Here is a 16541-nt window from a genome sequence, read left to right as displayed (position 1 = left end):
CCACGACACTGTCTCTCTAACGGGAGTTTAGGATTATCTTGTATATCTGTTTTTATTCTGCCAGTAATTTTCTTGATTCTGCTATATAGTTTATTTGATCATTTGCATATCCTGCATTGGTATCTGTTTTAGAATGCTGCTTCTAGAAGTCATAAACTTATATCTGATTTTAGCTTTGTGCTAAGTATGATGTTTCTAAGAATGTATTAGTATTTAATGATGATTCCAAATGGATATTTGGTTTTTCAAACCAATTACAATTAGCTAATTTTGAAAACATACATACTTCCAGGCGATGTAGTAAGTTTGCCACATTCGAATGTAAAGCAAATTATTAGATTAATTAAAGTGAAACTTTAATTTCAGGGAATGAGCAGGATGAGTGACTTTTGTTTGTTATGGGCTTTCCCTTCATTGCACTTACTATGCACTATTGATATGTCCCTAAAAGCTCACACTTTAGGGACACTTGTAGTTTTGGGGTGGAGTTGACTGTGTTCTCATATGGCCCAAGTGTGGCCTGTATGATGAATTATGTTTCCATTTCTTGAAAAAGAGAAATGGTTTTGGCTTCTAGTTGCAGTTTACATAGGGGAAAAGATTTACCTTTTTCAATTTCATTGCTGCATTTTTCAGTCCTAAAATTTCCATTTGGTTCTTTTTTATGTTCTCTTTCTTTGCTGAGACTTTTTATCTTTCCATTCATTGTAAGACTGCTCTTATTTCTTGATTATATAGCTACCTTAATAACTTTGTTTGATCATTCTAACATCTGTGTCATCTCGAGGTTGTCATCTTTTCCTTTGTGGTTTGAGGTTTGCTTAGTTCTTGGTATGCCAAGTAATTTTATGTCGTATCCTTGACGTTGTGAATATTACGTTGAGGACTCTGGATCTTGTTTCAATCATAAGGAGAATGTTGATTCTTTTGTTTTAGCACAGTTGACCTGGGTGGTTTCAGGCCTCAAGTTCTCACCTGCCTTCTGTGGACTGTGATTCTATTGACTCATTTTTCGAGGCCTTGGCACTGCTATCTGGATTTCTCCCATGTGTGTGCGAGCCAGTGGCCAATGTGGAATCTGGGCATAGCCCATACAAATGGGTCGTCTATCCAGTAGTTCAGTTCTCAAAACCTTTGATATTATGTAGCATCAGATCCACGCACGTGTAGCTTGGAGGTGAGCCCAGGAGTTCATACACCACTTTGTTCCCTACTCTCCACGATCTCCCCAACACTTTCTGGTTCTCTGGGGCTCACTTTCATGGTCCTCCAGCCAGAAAGCCAGGGCTTTGATTTCCCCACTCTGTCATGTGTTTCCCGTGATTGCATCTGCATCCAGGGCTAAGTGGTAGAGGACAGAGGGAAAAAAATAAGCTACAGGGACTTGTCCCAACTCTTGAGATTACAGCTTCTCTGGTCACAGAGAAGGATTCATATCCCTCAGAGTTTTAGGCACCTGCCCAGCCTCTCCCTCCACTGCTGCGGGATTACCTGTGGTAGGAGAGAACAAAATAAAGGAGGGGAAAGGCAAGGGATTTCCCCCTACTCTTTCTGAATCTTTGGAGTTTCCTTTTCTCTTCCTTGGACCAGAAAACAAGGTCTTGAAGTTCTTTCTGTCCACACCCGGTGTGTACTTTTGTGTTTCAAGCTGCTTTGGAGTCCAGGCCAGGCAATATCAGGGAAAAAAATGGGAAACTCACTACTGGTTTGGTGGGACTGTCACTTCTGATCTCTGTCCCAGTGTGCCCACTCTCGTTCCCTTTCAGATTCTCGGAAGTCTGCTCCATACACTCTATCCAGAGTTTATACTTGCATTCAGTGGCGAGATGGGGTGGAGTGTGCTTACTCCATCTTGCCCAGAGCCAGAGCGCCAAGATTTACATTTTTAACATTTGTTTTTACGTGTTAATTCCTATTTGTTGTAGGAAATTTAGAAAATGCAAATAATTTTTAAAAGGGAAAACCATCACAAGATAAAAGCTTTTAAATTCATACACTGAGACTGTGGAGTAAAATACTATTATCGGTTTTTTCCAAGAAAAGGAGGGAAAAAGCAGCCCTGGGGAGAGGTGTGTACATGGCGTAGCAGTAGAGAATTAAGCAAGGGCTTTTATATTTCTCACTCAGGGGTTTATGCGTGGATTGGAATCAACTTTGTTTTGGGAAGATTTGACCATGAGGATGGTGAGTAATATTGTCCTCTTATGACAGTTCTAAGGTTCATGTCATGACCTATCAGTAGCATGTAAGTGCTAATTTTGAGTTGTTTTTCTTTCTTTCTTTTTTTAAAACTTAAGATTCTTCGTTTTCCAGTTCTAATTTGCTTTCTTTTATTTCTTTTTAACTTTTTAATATGGAAAGTTTCAGACACTCACAAAAGTAAATAATAAAATGAACCTATATGAATTCATTACCCACTCAACACTTAGTAATGGTTTGCCATTTTTTTGCCCCAGGCTCCCTCCATACAACCCAGGTTTCTTTCCCTGTTGGATTTTTAAAAGCAAACCCAGACATACCATTTTATCTTTATGTACTTCATGATTTATCTCTATCCAATAGGGAATTTAAAACAAACAAAATCTCCACAGTGCCATTTTTAAACTTAACAAAGTTAACAATTCCTAATATCATGTAATATCCGTCTAATACCCAGGCAGAGAGTTCCCTGATTGTCCCAAGAGTATTTATTTGTAGTTGTCTCGTTCAAATTAGATTCTGAACATGGATCACAAATTACGTTTGACTGATATGTCTCTTTTCACTTATAACAGTTCACTTTACTCCTACCTCTTTTTTTCTAAATCATTGATTAAAAAAAAAACTGGGTCACATGATAGAATGAATTTGTTACATCCTGGATTTGGTTGACTGTATCTTTTTTTTTTTTGAGAAAGATTAGCCCTGAGTTAACATCTGCTGCCACTCCTCCTCTTTTTGCTGAGGAAGACTGGCCCTGAGCTAACGTCCGTGCCCATCTTCCTCTACTTTCTATGTGGGATGCCTACCACAGCATGGCTTGCCAAGTGGTGTCATGTCCACACCTGGGATCCGAACCGGCGAACCCTGGGCCACCAAAGTGGAATGTGTGAACTTAACCGCTGTGCCCTGGGCCAGCCCTTGGTTGGCTCTATCTTTGTGGGGTCTTTAACATGTTTCTCATCTTCCTTTCTGTCTTGTAAACTGAAGCTTAGATATAGAAGCTTCATTAGACTCAGATTCAATTCTTTTGCTAAGTGTTTCCTACTACATTACATTAGGAGTTTTATGATGTCTAGTTGTCCTACTTTTAGTCGTGTCAAGACTGATCAGGTATTCAGGGTTCAGGTATTGTCAGCCTGATCTAATCTATTATAAAAATTTCCCATCTACTTTTCACTTAATGGTTATAGTAGCCGACTGTGATCATTGCTTAGATCTGTTTTTTCATTAGAGGTTGCAAAATGGTGATTTTTCTAATTCTGTTATTCCTCTTGCATTTAACAGCTGGGATTTTTTTTTTGTGGACGATTAGCCCTGAGCTAACATCTGCCACCAATCCTCCTCTTTTTGCTGAGGAAGATTGGCCCTGAGCTAACATCCATGTCCATCTTCCTCTATTTTATATGTGGGATGCCTGCCACAGCATGGCTTGATAAGTGGTGCATAGGCCTGCACCTGGGATCCGAACCAGCGAACCTCAGGCCGCCAAAGCAGAACACGCAAACTCAACTGCTGCAACACCAGGCTGGCCCCCTAAAAGCTGGGATTTTTATATAATGAAATTTTCTTCATTAACCATTTAGTTATGCTGAAATACAGTTCTTAATGGAAAGACAGAATAAATTCTTGATTCTTTCCTTTTATTTATCAAGTTTTTGAATAATGAATTGGTGTCCTATCAACTTCCAAAGGTAATCAGTAAAGTTTTTTTCAGTATCATTATGATCTTGTGAATCTGAATGTATTTGATGCGTTGCAGCCCATCACATCATTATTCTTTTTTTGTGCTCAAATTATACCGTCATTGGCCAGGAAGAGCACCTTTAGGTTGGCTCTTGCACCCTTTTAACATGATCCCAATAGTCTTTTATGTTTCCCTTGCTTTTTGGCACACCAAGGTATTCTATGCTCATCTTACATTTTTTAGACCTGGCATTGGCCATTTTTTTAAAGAGCCCTGGTTTCTTTTAGTCGAAGATATTATTTAGAGACAGTGGTCTGGATGTCAGGGGTGCTCATTGCTCCTGGATGATCTTTGCTTCTAGGTGTTTTCAGTGGGCAGAGCTAGGAAATATGTATTTTTTAGAAAGAGAAAAATAAATCATGATCTCATAGTGATAGCTCCAATTCATATTTAAGATTATGAAGCTCTTCTTTAATTTCTTTAATTTTATGCTTATATCCTCTTTCTCTTATGCTGAACATTTGTTCCTAGAGATATTAACATATCTTTAGGATAAAGATATTAACATAGGGGCCGGTCTGGTGGCGCAGCGGTTAAGTTCGCATGTTCCGCTTCTCGGCGGCCCGGGGTTCACCGGTTCGGATCCCGGGTGAGGACCTGGCACTGCTTGGCACGCCATGCTGTGGTAGGCGTCCCACATATAAAGTAGAGGAAGATGGGCACGATGTTAGCTGAGGGCCAGCCTTCCTCAGCAAAAAGAGGAGGACTGGCAGTAGTTAGCTCAGGGCTAATCTTCCTCAAAAAGAAAAAAAAAAAGATATTAACATAAACACTTATTTGCTTTATTCCATAGTATATGTTTAATGGTTTAAAAATAATAATGCCAATTATTATTAACCTCCGTCCTCAACCTCTATCCTCAGCCTCAACCTCTGTCCTTCCTCCAAAACAGGCATTACCAATAAGACTATTACAACGCAGCTTAAGATATTGTTTCTTTTGTCATTAAGATATATTCTACAAGGGACATAAAGTCCAAATACCATGTTTTCGGGCACTTGAAATAATTCTTCTCTGTGTAATATACAATTGATACAGTTAGATTAATTTATTTCCATTTGCTTTCAATTTTTTAATGAATTTCTGTTTCTGGTTTCTTTGGTTTTCCTTTTGACTTAATTTTGATTTTTAATTGCTAGACCCTTTCTGTTCCCTTATTTATTTCAGAATCAGACGCCGAGGCTCCCCAGGAACTGGCAACAGGACGCAGAAGGACAGTAGGGATACTGGATATGGGAGGAGCCTCTCTCCAAATTGCTTATGAAGTTCCTACCTCAACCTCTGTCCTTCCTCCAAAGCAGGTATTTTACCTTTTAGGGAAATTCAGTTGCTAGGAATGCCGGTATTTGAGAAGGAAGGGCACTGTCTTTAGATTTCAGCCATCTTGCCCGGGTCCAAACACTTTTTCAGATATTTGCTAGCTTGTGTTATCTTGGGTAGGTTACCTCTCTGAGCCTTAGTTTCTTCATGTGTAAAAAGGGAATAATAATAGTTTCTACTCCATAAAATTGTGAGAATGAGATAACACCATGTGTGTACAGCACTTAGCAAACTGACCAGCGTGTAATAAATGTTTAATACATTTTAGCAATTATAATTATACTACCTACCTGCTAGAGTTGCTGAGGATTAAACATGATAAGACGGAAACATCCTAGAGCACAGTATTTGTTCATTAGATGTTATTTCCTTTTCCATACCGATGATTCCATTCTTGTGCTTCTCATGTTCCTTACCTGATTAGAATGTAAAGAATGCACTTTGAGGGAGAAGTTTCATCAGAGAGGAAAAAGAAATACACTTTTTGAGCACTTTTTATGTGCAAGGAATGAGACGTGTTACACTGCCCCCAAAAGCTTGCAATCTGTCAGTGGAGACGGCCTTTGATAAAGCAGACCATGACAGTGCTGTAATTTGATCTAAACCAGGATTTCTTATGCTTGGCACTACTGACGTTTTGAGCTGGATAATTCTTTATTGTGGAGGACTGTCCTGTGTATCGTATTTAGCAGCATGCCTGGCCTCTCCCAGATGCCAGTAACCCCCCCACCCCCGCCCCCAATCCCAGTTTTGACAATCACAAGTGTCTCCAGACATTGCCAGATGTCCCCTTGGGGTGCAAAGTCACCCCTGGTTGAGAACCTCTTGTCTAAAAAGACAGCTGTGGCAGTGTGAGAACTGGCAGGCTCTTTCTATTTGCAAAAGGGAGCCATGCTGGCTTCATGGAAGGTAGGGTATCTACCTGGGCCTTGGATCATGGTGGGCTTTTGCAAAGTGGAGACTGAGGGAAGGCCATCTGCATGGAGGGAATAGTAGGCAGCAGAGAGCCCCGAATGTCCGGGGAATGGAGGACAGCCTGTTGCAGTATAGGATTTTCAAGTATGGTAGTAAGTAAGGCTGGGAAGATAAGATGAAGTTAGATCATGGAGAGTCTTGGGTGCCATGCTGAGGGCTTTGGCTTTTCTATCTCTAAAATAGGGGGGAATCAGCAAGGGCTTTTGAGTAGGGCAGTTCATATGGGCCTCAGTTTCATCATCTGTAAAAGAATTAAACTCCAAGGGTCCTTCCCAGCTCTCAATTTTGTGACTATGTTAATTGTGTGACTGTGATGCAGTCTATTTTTTAGGAAAATAATTTTGGTATCATTAGGAGAAAGAGTTGTAGGTCAGGGAACCTTGGGTGAGAAGTGGTAAGGGGCTAAACTAGACAATGTAAGTGGAAATGGAAGGGAGGGAACAGATTTCAAGGGATATTTTGGAGTGAAAAACCAGTGTAAAGTGGTGGTATGGGAGGGCAGGGAGGAATGGGCAGTGATGCAGAGGGTCCAGCCTAGATAACTGGAAGGGTGAGGAACCCAGTCACTGAGGGAGAAACTACAGAGGAAAGGGTGGAGCTGGTGCTAAGCGAACCAGTATGGTCCGGGTGGTTTGGTGAGAGCATTCTCTGGTCTCTAGCTCTGAAGTCCTATAACCAATGAGTTCAATCTTGGGTATGTTGAGTTAGAGATATCTGAGTAACATATGTGTCCAAATATCCAGCAGGACTGCCGGAAATGTGGGTTTGGCAATCAGCAGAGATGTCTCTGTTAGAGTTTGGAGATTGGGGAATTAGGTTGTAAGACTTTTTAGTCTGTATTTATTAGTATGTATTCAACAGGTAAAATGAAGGCATGGTTCTGATAAGTGGCACTGAGCCTTAAAGTCTTAAATAAATGACTTTTTTTGTGTGTGTATGTTTAGAAAGCAACACTGGTATGGAAAGTATAGTTGCAAGCAACAAATTAGATGTACACATAGCAACATAATGGATTTTAGTACTTGGTAAAAAAAGGAGAGAAACAATGAGACAACACAATAGCACATTAAAAAATTTAAATAATCTTAAAGGCCTAATGTATTTTATTGTACAGTTCACAAAGTTGTGCACATTCACAAAGTAATGCAACCACCACTGTCAAATTCCAGAACATTTTCATCACCTCAAAAAGAAATCCCATATTCATTAGCAGTCACTTGTCATTCCCTTCTCTCCAGCCCTGACAACCACTAATCTACTTTCTGTTGCCTATGGATTTGCCTATTCTGGACGTTCCATATAAGTGGAATCTTAGAATATGTGGCCTTTTGTGTCTGTCTTCTCTCACTTAGCAAAATGTTTTCAAGGGTCATTGATGTAGCATATATCTGTACTTCATTCCTTTTTATGGCTGAGTAACATTCCATTGTTGTGACTGTGCCACATTTTGCTTATCTAAATGGACATTGGGTTGATGGACATTTGGGTTGTTTCCAGTTTGGGGCTATTATAGATAATTCTGTTGTGAACATTCATGAACATATTTTTTGTGTATACGTAAGTTTTCAGTTCTCTTGTGTACATACCTAGGAGCGGAATTAAATTAAAATCATAAATTAAAAATAAATACATTCAGGGGCCGGCCCGGTGGCGTAGTGGTTAAGTGCGCACGTTCTGCTTCTCGGTGGCCCGGGGTTCGCTAGTTTGGATCCTGGGTGCGGACATGGCACCGCTTGGCACACCATGCTGTGGTAGGCATCCCACATATAAGGTAGAGGAAGGTGGGCACGGATATTGGCTCAGGGCCGGGCTTCCTCAGCAAAAAAGAGGAGGACTGGCAGTAGTTAGCCCAGGGCTAATCTTCCTCAAAAAAAAAAAAAATTCAAAATAATAATCCCATTTTGCAACAATACATACAAACAAATATTACACATTAAGCACCTATGATGGGGAGCAGGAATAAAGATAAAAGGGAATAAATAAATAAAAGAGGGGTTTTGGCATGATAACGTTCCACGAACTGAATTGAGGACTATGATTAATTCAACCTCTGCACCCGAAGTCTGAAAAAAAAAAGAAAAAAATAGAGCACCTTTTCCTTGGAGGTACAATAAAGTTGAACTTTCCCAATCCCCAGACCTGTCACAGGGAATATTAGAACTTCTTGAATAGTTCTCGAAAAGGCGGTCGAATAGATCTCATGATAATCTCCAGAATTCCATAAATTTACTTTTATCAAAGGAGTTTTTTCCTGAATATAAAAATCGTATATTTCCTTTGTGGAGAATTGGAAAATCAGGAAAGTACATGCAAGAAAATGACATTATCTGTAATGATTCTACCTTCTATATAACTATGGATAGTTTTAGTCTCTAATTTGGTATTCAGTCTCTGATTTGTACTTTTTTGTGCAGTCTTGTCATTTGTGTCTTTGAAATAATGCTACGAGGATGAAAGAATGCTACAAGATTAGCATTTTAAAGAGTAATCATAGCACATGAAGCCTGGTGTATTAGCAATGTCATAGCTTTCTAGAAATCAATCAGAACTAAAATTCCCTTTTTTCTCTTCACGTTGTATTACAGGAAGAAGCTGCAAAGATCCTGCTGGCTGAATTCAACCTGGGCTGTGATGTGCAACACACTGAACATGTGTATAGGGTTTACGTCACCACCTTCCTGGGGTTTGGGGGCAATTTTGCCCGGCAGCGCTATGAAGACCTTGTGCTGAATGAAACTCTTAACAAAAACAGGTACATTTGACATTGGAATGTGTTTCTGAACTAGAATGTCATCAGGGTGCAGTATTAGGGAGAAATATTTACATCCTGTTAAGATAGATACGTCCTTGTTTCTTCCTCCTTTCTGACCATGCTTGCCAGTGGGGTAATATCTCTTAGACCCTCCATTCGTAGTCCCACTTGATCTCAGTTAGGGTACATCTTTGTCATTAAGATTCATAAAAAAAGGCAGCTTATTCTGGCGACCTCTTGCTGTGTCCCACCTCAGACATGGCATATGGGATTAGTGAGGTTAATTTAATCATGGATTTTAAACATACAGTTTAATGTACCTCCTCGTGGTTCCTTCTACCTGGAAGCTCTCAAGACATGTTTGTTTAATTACAGTGCAGTTGCATTTTATGTGGAGTTAGGTTTCATAGTGTGCATAAAAGCTAAAAAGCATGTGTAGTCAAAATTAACCTTTAAATTGTTCTCTCATTAATAGCCAGTTTTTCTTCCAGCATCACTGATTCTTCATCTGAGTACCAGATGAAGTAGTTAGACCATAATGTACAAACAGTTGTGGGTTTGTTTTAGTATTTAGAATGATTTTATCGGGCCGGCCCCCTGGCCGAGTGGTTAAGTTCGTGTGCTCTGCTTCAGTGGCCCAGGGTTTCACTGGTTCGTATCCTGGGCGTGGACATGGCACCGCTCATTGAGCCATGCTGAGGTGGCGTCCCACATGCCACAACTAGAAGGACCCCCAACTAAAAAAATACACAACTATGTACTGGGGGCTTTGGGGAGAAAAAGGAAAAATAAAATCTTAAAAATAAATAAATAAAATAAAATGATTTTATCATTATACGCATTGAAAGAAAGCATAATAGACAGCAGAGTTCTTTGACATCATAAAATTATTTATCCGCATTTATTTAGCCAAAAACACTAGTTTGACAAGGTACTGGTATATCCCATTTATAATAATTTCTCTACGTCAATCAATGTCTTATATTGGGAGCATATTAAGAAAATATTGGGGACTGGCCTGGTGGTGCAGCAGTTAAGTTCGCACGTTCCTCTTTGGCAGCCTGGGGTTTGCAGGTTTGGATCCTAGGTGCAGACCTACACTCGGTTTGTCAAGCCATGCTGTGGGAGGCATCCCACATATACAGTAGAGGAAGATGGGCACGGATGTTAGCTCAGGGCCAGTCTTCCTCAGCAAAAAGAGGTGGATTCACAGCAGATGTTAGCTCAGGGCTAATCTTCCTAAAAAAAAAAAAAGAAAAAAAAACTTTGTGTCATAAATCTTTTTTGTTTTTGTAAATCTCAACTAATAAGAGCTCAAGGTGCTTTGGGAGAATCTTGTTATCCTGATGATTGATGAATGCATAACATCTAGCAGTGTATTTGTGTTCTGAAAATACTCTTAAGTCCACAAACATGTCGCTTGGGTTGTGGAGCTCAGATTGTTCCTGCTGGCACTGTGACATCTGGAGAACAGTTATCATGCAGGTTTCACAGGGATTTTGTTTTGTTCCTTCGTTAGCCGCTGTGCTTCATTTTCCATTTTCCTCTTTCATGGTTCCGCTGCTTTTTCCCTCTGTCTGCTGTTTTCCGCTGCCTTGGAACTTGCCAGGCTGCATCGTCTTCTTCCCATGCAATGGTGTTTTCTTGCCATGTATCTCAGTCACCTGATTCAGTACACTGATTGTTCGTCTTGTGTAGCTGCTAATCTGCTGGAGAAACCTCTGCTTCCTAGGATGTCAAAACTTCATGGTTCTCTCTTCTTAAAAACGATTTTCCGAATTTTCTTTATAGTTGATGTCACATCCTTAAAATAGGTTTCAGTTATTCCAAAGCTCTTTATTGTGTTGCCACATTCCCATTCTCTCCAGTCTTTACGCTTGTGGGTGCATCTTCAGCCTAGGGAGTCTCCTCTTCAACGTCTGTCTGCTTACGAACTGACGAATGATTAATTGCAGTTGGCAAAGTTATTTGGTCTCCACGTAATTTCTGTCCTTGGCCAGATCTGCATATTAATCTCTTTAGGTATGAGAATGCTATTGCTAGGCAAATACAGACTTTAAATAATCAGCACTGTGTGATGGCCACGGTGGGAATCATCAGCTGCCCCTGCCCTCCCGACTCAGAGCTAGGCGTGTGCTCTGTCACCATTTGCCAGCCATTGCCATTGCCCCCCTGCCATTGTACCCTCCTCAGGGAACTCTCCCAGCGCTTCCCACTGCGCCTCCTACCTGTTGTTTTTTTAAACGTTAGAACCACACTCAGATGGTGAGATCTTTGGAATTTTAAGAGGCAAGTGGGCGTGAAGACCAGGTGGAGAACAGCAGATTCCCATCTCCAATTTCACTATACACCGGGAAATATGCTTGTTGACTAAAAGGTTGAACAAAATTGATCACTGCCATATTTCTCTCTCTTTTTCTTTCTTTCCTTTTTTTCTTTTTTTTTTTTTTGCTAAATTGACTTTGCTTAAGTTAAATGTTTATGTGATGCTACTACATGGTAATACTTCCCTCTAGGGATGTCGTGTAAGACAATAACAAGATATCTGTGAAGAACGTTCTTAGACCAGGTTTCTTAAACCAGGCGTTTCTTAGAGTAGGGCGAGTACGGTAGTGATGTGTTTCGTTTGTCTCTGTCATTGTGACAGGTTGCTGGGCCAGAAGACAGGTCTGAGTCCCGACAATCCATTTCTGGATCCCTGCCTGCCTGTGGGCCTCACAGATGTGGTGGAGAGGAATAGCCAGGTGCTGCACGTCCGAGGAAAAGGAGACTGGGCGACATGTGGGGCAATGCTGAGCCCCCTGCTGGCTCGCTCCAACGCCAGCCAGGCATCACTGAACGGCATCTACCAGTCGCCAATTGACTTCAACAACAGCGAGTTCTATGGTTTCTCGGAGTTTTTTTACTGTACAGAGGATGTGTTGCGCATCGGTGGCCGCTACCATGGGCCAACATTTGCCAAGGCTGCTCAGGTAAGTTATTAATAATAAAGGTGACTCTTGCTGGTGTTGGCCACTTATTGGATGCCTAACTTGTGCCAGGCACCGTGCAAAGAGCTTTGCATGTATCATCTCACATTACTCTTCACAGGAGCCTGTGATGCCTCATTTTACAGATGAGGAAGTAGTCGTAGAGAAGTTAAGGAACCTGCTGTGCCGTGCTGCTTTCTAATTAGTTACACGTAGGTTTCCATGGGTGTCTTATCACCCAGGTCTAAAATTATTGTGGTGGCTAATGGTTTTTCCTCTAACTTTCCAATAGTCTAGTTTAATGTTTGTAGCCAAAAACTGTCATCTCCAGGTATTTTTCCCCTTATTGGGTGTTCCCAGTTGTAATGTGCTTTTGGACATGATGTCGCACAGGTGGGCAAGTCCACTTTCATCTTCTCGGTTTGAGCTATTAAGAAGCCAGAGTGGTATAGGGTCACTCAGAACATTAGAAAGATGTTGTGAAAAGCAGTGATCGTGGAAGTATTATTTAAATTTAAAATGCAGAAGAATTAAAAATTCACTTCAAGCATATATAGGACTTAAGCATCTATAGGCTTAAACCATTAGTTACCTGGACAGGTAAAAGTTTAGGTGGCTCCCTATAATTCCTGCTTTAATTTAGATTCATCTCTTTGAATTTTAGTGTCTCTCTCTAAACTGTCTTTTATCAGAGAAACTTATGGAAAGAATCTGTCCTCCTTCTCTTATATTTTTTCTTCTTTTCTTTCTGCTTCCTTACAACTCTCTAGGGTTCTCTTGGTGTAAGACTTCCAATAGAATAATATCTGCAGTATGTGTACCATTCTGTTCTCCAAGGTCAGTCTCTAAGAAATATTGAGTAAAACCTGGTTTGTATTTGCTCCTTCCTCTCCAGCTTCCAGGAAAACCATTATATTCCCTTTGCTTTCGAGCGTCCAGGGCTCCCTAACTGCCTATGGCCTGACTCTTTCTGTCATTTTGAAACTTCTTCAGATTCTATTCCCTTGAACACCAAAGGGCTCAAGTTATTGTTGCCCAAGTTGCTAGTGGCTTAATGTGTTTTCATTCCCAGGCAAAAGTGACGATTTTGTTTCCTTACATTTTTTACTTTGACTCAAACATTATCTTGCCAGTGGCACCTTCCCTGGCCACCCTATCCAAAATTGCAGCCCTCCCCAGTATTGCCTATTTCCTGTTCCTGCTTTATTTTTCCCATGAGTATTTATGTCATCTAATGCACTCTATCTATGTACTTGTGTGTATATACTTGGTTATTCTCCGTATCCCACCACTAGAATGTAAGCTTCATGAGAAATGAAGAGATTTTCATCTGTTTTACTCACTGCTGGATCCCCCAGCACCTAAAATAGCACCTGGCACATAGGAGACATTCAGGAAATGTTAGTTTACTGAACAAACCAAAAGGAATGATTCTTTTGGTGAGATTTACAATATGGAGGCAGGCCAGTGATAGATTTTTGGCCATTTTGTTCCATCTGCTTTTCTGTTCCACCATGTCAGTCCTACTACCTACCTACAGTACCTACAGTACCTACCTACCTACAGTAGAGTAGAATGGAACTCTCTTTGGCTCTTGATCTTGCTACTCCCAGTCCTAACCGTACCCCTCTTGAAGCCTAGGAGGCTCTGAAGCCACGTAAGGCTGGCTTTGTACTGAGGTGGATTAATGCTATAGGATTAAAAAGGAGTCTTCCCAGGCCACTCAAGTCACCCAGCAGCCTGAGTTCTAGGACTTGTGTTGCTCAGGGTCGGGCACTGTCTTCAGTGAATGAATATGCCATTTCTGTTTTCCTCTGTCAACTAGTAGCCCACAAGTAACTTTAGAAATGGAACAGCTGTGACTGTAGGGGAAGTTAGAGAGCTTGCCTCCAGTTTCACGTTGCACCGTTTCTCTGTGGTTTACTAGGATTACTGTGGCATGGCTTGGTCAGTATTGACTCAGAGATTCAAGAATGGCCTCTTTTCATCACATGCAGATGAACATCGACTCAAGTACGTAACTTCCTTTTCTCCCCTTAGATGTGGCCTTAAAATGTAGACAGCAGATTATAATGAAGGAGAGAGAGCAAGCAATAGTATAGATTGGATTTCATGTTGAAGGAGAGCTTGATTATTTCAGATTTTGATTTTCTGAGTGATAGGGGCCAAAATAGTGAGCCTGTTCTAGTGAAGCCAAGAGAAACCAGTGGTTACCACAGAGTTCTCTCCAAGTAGTTGAAATCGAAAGTGGTGGCCTTTTTTAAAAAAAAACTTTTTATTAAAATATCAAATATGCAGAAAAGTAGAAAGAACAGTAACATAAACTCTTATGTAACTATCACCCAGCTTCAAAAATGTCAGTATTTTGCCAGTTTGGTTCATTGGTCCTCCCGTTTTGTGAACATTTTAGTTAAAAAAAATTTTAAACATAACCAAAAGTAGAAGAATATAATGAGTTCCTGTGCATCTGTCACCCAGCTTCTCTACTGTTATCAACTCCTGGCCAATCTTGCTTTATCTTCTCCCACCCTACTACTCCCCTCTTAACACAACTGGGTTATTTTGAAGCAAATCCAAGACATCATGTAATTACATTTGTAGATATTTCAGCATGCTCTCTGAAGATAAGGACTCAAAAAAAATAAAAGAAAGAAAAAGGAAAGAAAAAGAGTACAATGTCACTATTGCCTAAAGGTGTTCTTCACGGTTATAAACATTAGGATGAAGTACGCTCAGATTTGGCTCCACCTAGAGGTGAGGAAGGTGAAGTGGGGAGAGAAGGGTCTTTTTTTCTAGTTGCGTGTATGCAGAAAGCATTGGAATCTGTTTTTTTCTTTAAAAAATTTAATAATTTACTTTTGTCACACAGATATCAGTGTTTTAAATCAGCTTGGATGTACCAAGTCCTTCACGAAGGATTCCACTTTCCCTATGACTATCCAAACCTGCAGACAGCCCAGCTGGTGTATGACCGAGAGGTTCAGTGGACGCTGGGAGCCATTCTGTATAAAACACGATTCTTACCACTCAGGTAAAGTGGCCTGACAAAGCTGGCATCGTGAGCTCAGAGGATGTCAGTTGCTGCCTCAGAATAAGTTGTTAAGTGACCCCCTCCCAAACAAAAAAAACAAAAAACACCCAAACAAACTCCCCTTATTACTAACGTGTGAACTGTTGTTACTAACCAGGTGTGTTGAAACAGAAAGAAGGTTGAGAATTATTAGTCTGGAATCTGTTCTTCATCTTTGCAATTTCAGGAATTTGGTTTTATTTGTTCATCCACAACAAATCAGACTTTAGGATTGAGCTCTTACTAACCACTTTCAAGGTATTGACTGATAAGCTAAAATGCCATTCTTAAGTTACTCTGGAAAACATACCTGACTAGAGAACTGGGGTAGGTTGTCTCTCTCGAGCAGTCTTTCCTAACTGGTAGAGCCAATCTAGAGATGATGTCGTTGCCTTGGACGGCTTTTTGGCGTCCCAGAATTAGAACAAAGGACAGAGATGCTTTTAGGGGGATATTTTCATCAGGCTGTGGTAGCCTGATGTCTTGTTCTTATGGACTGTAAGATATTTGGGATAATTTTTAGGTACTGTCTCCCCTGGATTATTTCAGATAAACTAAGATGAATTCTTAATCTTTGGTGCCTGTTTCTCTACACTTGATACTGTCAGAAGCCAGGCAGGTGATCAAAGTGAGAGAGGGGAACTGGAGAGCATGTGCCCCAGGGCTGATTCCTGTCATGCAGAAGTGCTGTCCCAGGATCTGCCCATCTCATGTGTCAGAGAAGCCAGAAATCCATATTTTATATGCAGTCTTTCAGTGGAGATTGACAGTTTTAAGAAACACTGAAGGTCAAATGAAACAAAAATGGATCTTGTATCTGGACCACAGAGAGGGGCTTCTGTTCCAGACAGGCAGACTACTGCACTTTGGTTTACCTGGCTCTTAATTTTTTTCCAGATTATAAGACAGTTGATCAGGTGACAGCTTTCTTTAGATATAGCCTAAATCCTCAGAAAGCACAGCAACTTTTTTTATTTTTTTGGTGAGGAAGATTTGCCCTGAGCTAACATCTGTTGCCCATCTTCCTCTTTTTTTTTTTGCTTGAGGAAGGTTGTCCCTGAGCTCACATCTGTGCCAGTCTTCCTCTGTTTTGTATGTGGGTTGCCACCACAGCATGGCTGTCGAGTGGAGTAAGTCTGCTCCTGGGATTCGAACCTGTGAACCCGGGCTGCTGCAATGGACCACGTGCCACGGGGCTGGCCCCAGCAACTTTTTTAAAGATTTAGATATACAGTACTCTGATTTCTTGAGTGCATTCAGGGGCCACCCTATTCTCATTAGTATCATATTTTATAGACTCTATAGGCCAGAGTGGAATGGGGTCACTGTTGAGACTTATGTTGCAGATGATCAGTCTTGCCTTACTGTTCATTTGTTTGGCCTCTCATTTTGCCCCCAGATTCTGCGTAGGCCTGTGAGGCCCCCTCTGTAGGCCGGGGGAAGGTACGGGAGGAATCACATGGCAGCCTGGGGGTTGGGGACGTTCTTCGCCTCTGCTTCTGTGGAGCT

The 16541-nt window shown here is 40.9% G+C and overlaps 1 protein-coding gene and 1 pseudogene across 5 annotated transcripts in view; one reads left to right on the top strand and one right to left on the bottom strand.

Annotated features, from left to right (window-relative positions):
- Positions 1-16541, top strand: part of ENTPD7 (ectonucleoside triphosphate diphosphohydrolase 7) — a 44693-nt gene that overhangs the window by 21177 nt on the left and 6975 nt on the right. For 2 of the 5 annotated variants that reach the window (XR_011421892.1, XR_011421893.1), the window contains exons 7-13: positions 2128-2184; positions 5114-5247; positions 8827-8993; positions 11641-11965; positions 13890-13975; positions 14564-14716; positions 14832-14993. Coding sequence is in view for 3 of the 5 variants with exons in the window: in XM_023641087.2 (XP_023496855.1) it covers positions 2128-2184; positions 5114-5247; positions 8827-8993; positions 11641-11965; positions 13890-13975; positions 14832-14993 (931 nt within the window). In the remaining 2 variants the exon portion in view is untranslated. Of the gene's footprint in view, positions 1-2127; positions 2185-5113; positions 5248-8826; positions 8994-11640; positions 11966-13889; positions 13976-14563; positions 14786-14831; positions 14994-16541 lie in introns of those variants that run through there. The other 3 variants (XM_023641087.2, XM_023641095.2, XM_070223030.1) reach the window with 2 other exon arrangements.
- On the bottom strand, positions 10361-11141 carry LOC111773518 (receptor-binding cancer antigen expressed on SiSo cells pseudogene; annotated as a pseudogene).

Source organism: Equus caballus, chromosome 1 (genome assembly GCF_041296265.1).
Source record: "Equus caballus isolate H_3958 breed thoroughbred chromosome 1, TB-T2T, whole genome shotgun sequence".
In the NCBI taxonomy this organism is placed as follows: domain Eukaryota; kingdom Metazoa; phylum Chordata; class Mammalia; order Perissodactyla; family Equidae; genus Equus; species Equus caballus.
This window is presented reverse-complemented; position numbering and strand designations above follow the sequence as displayed.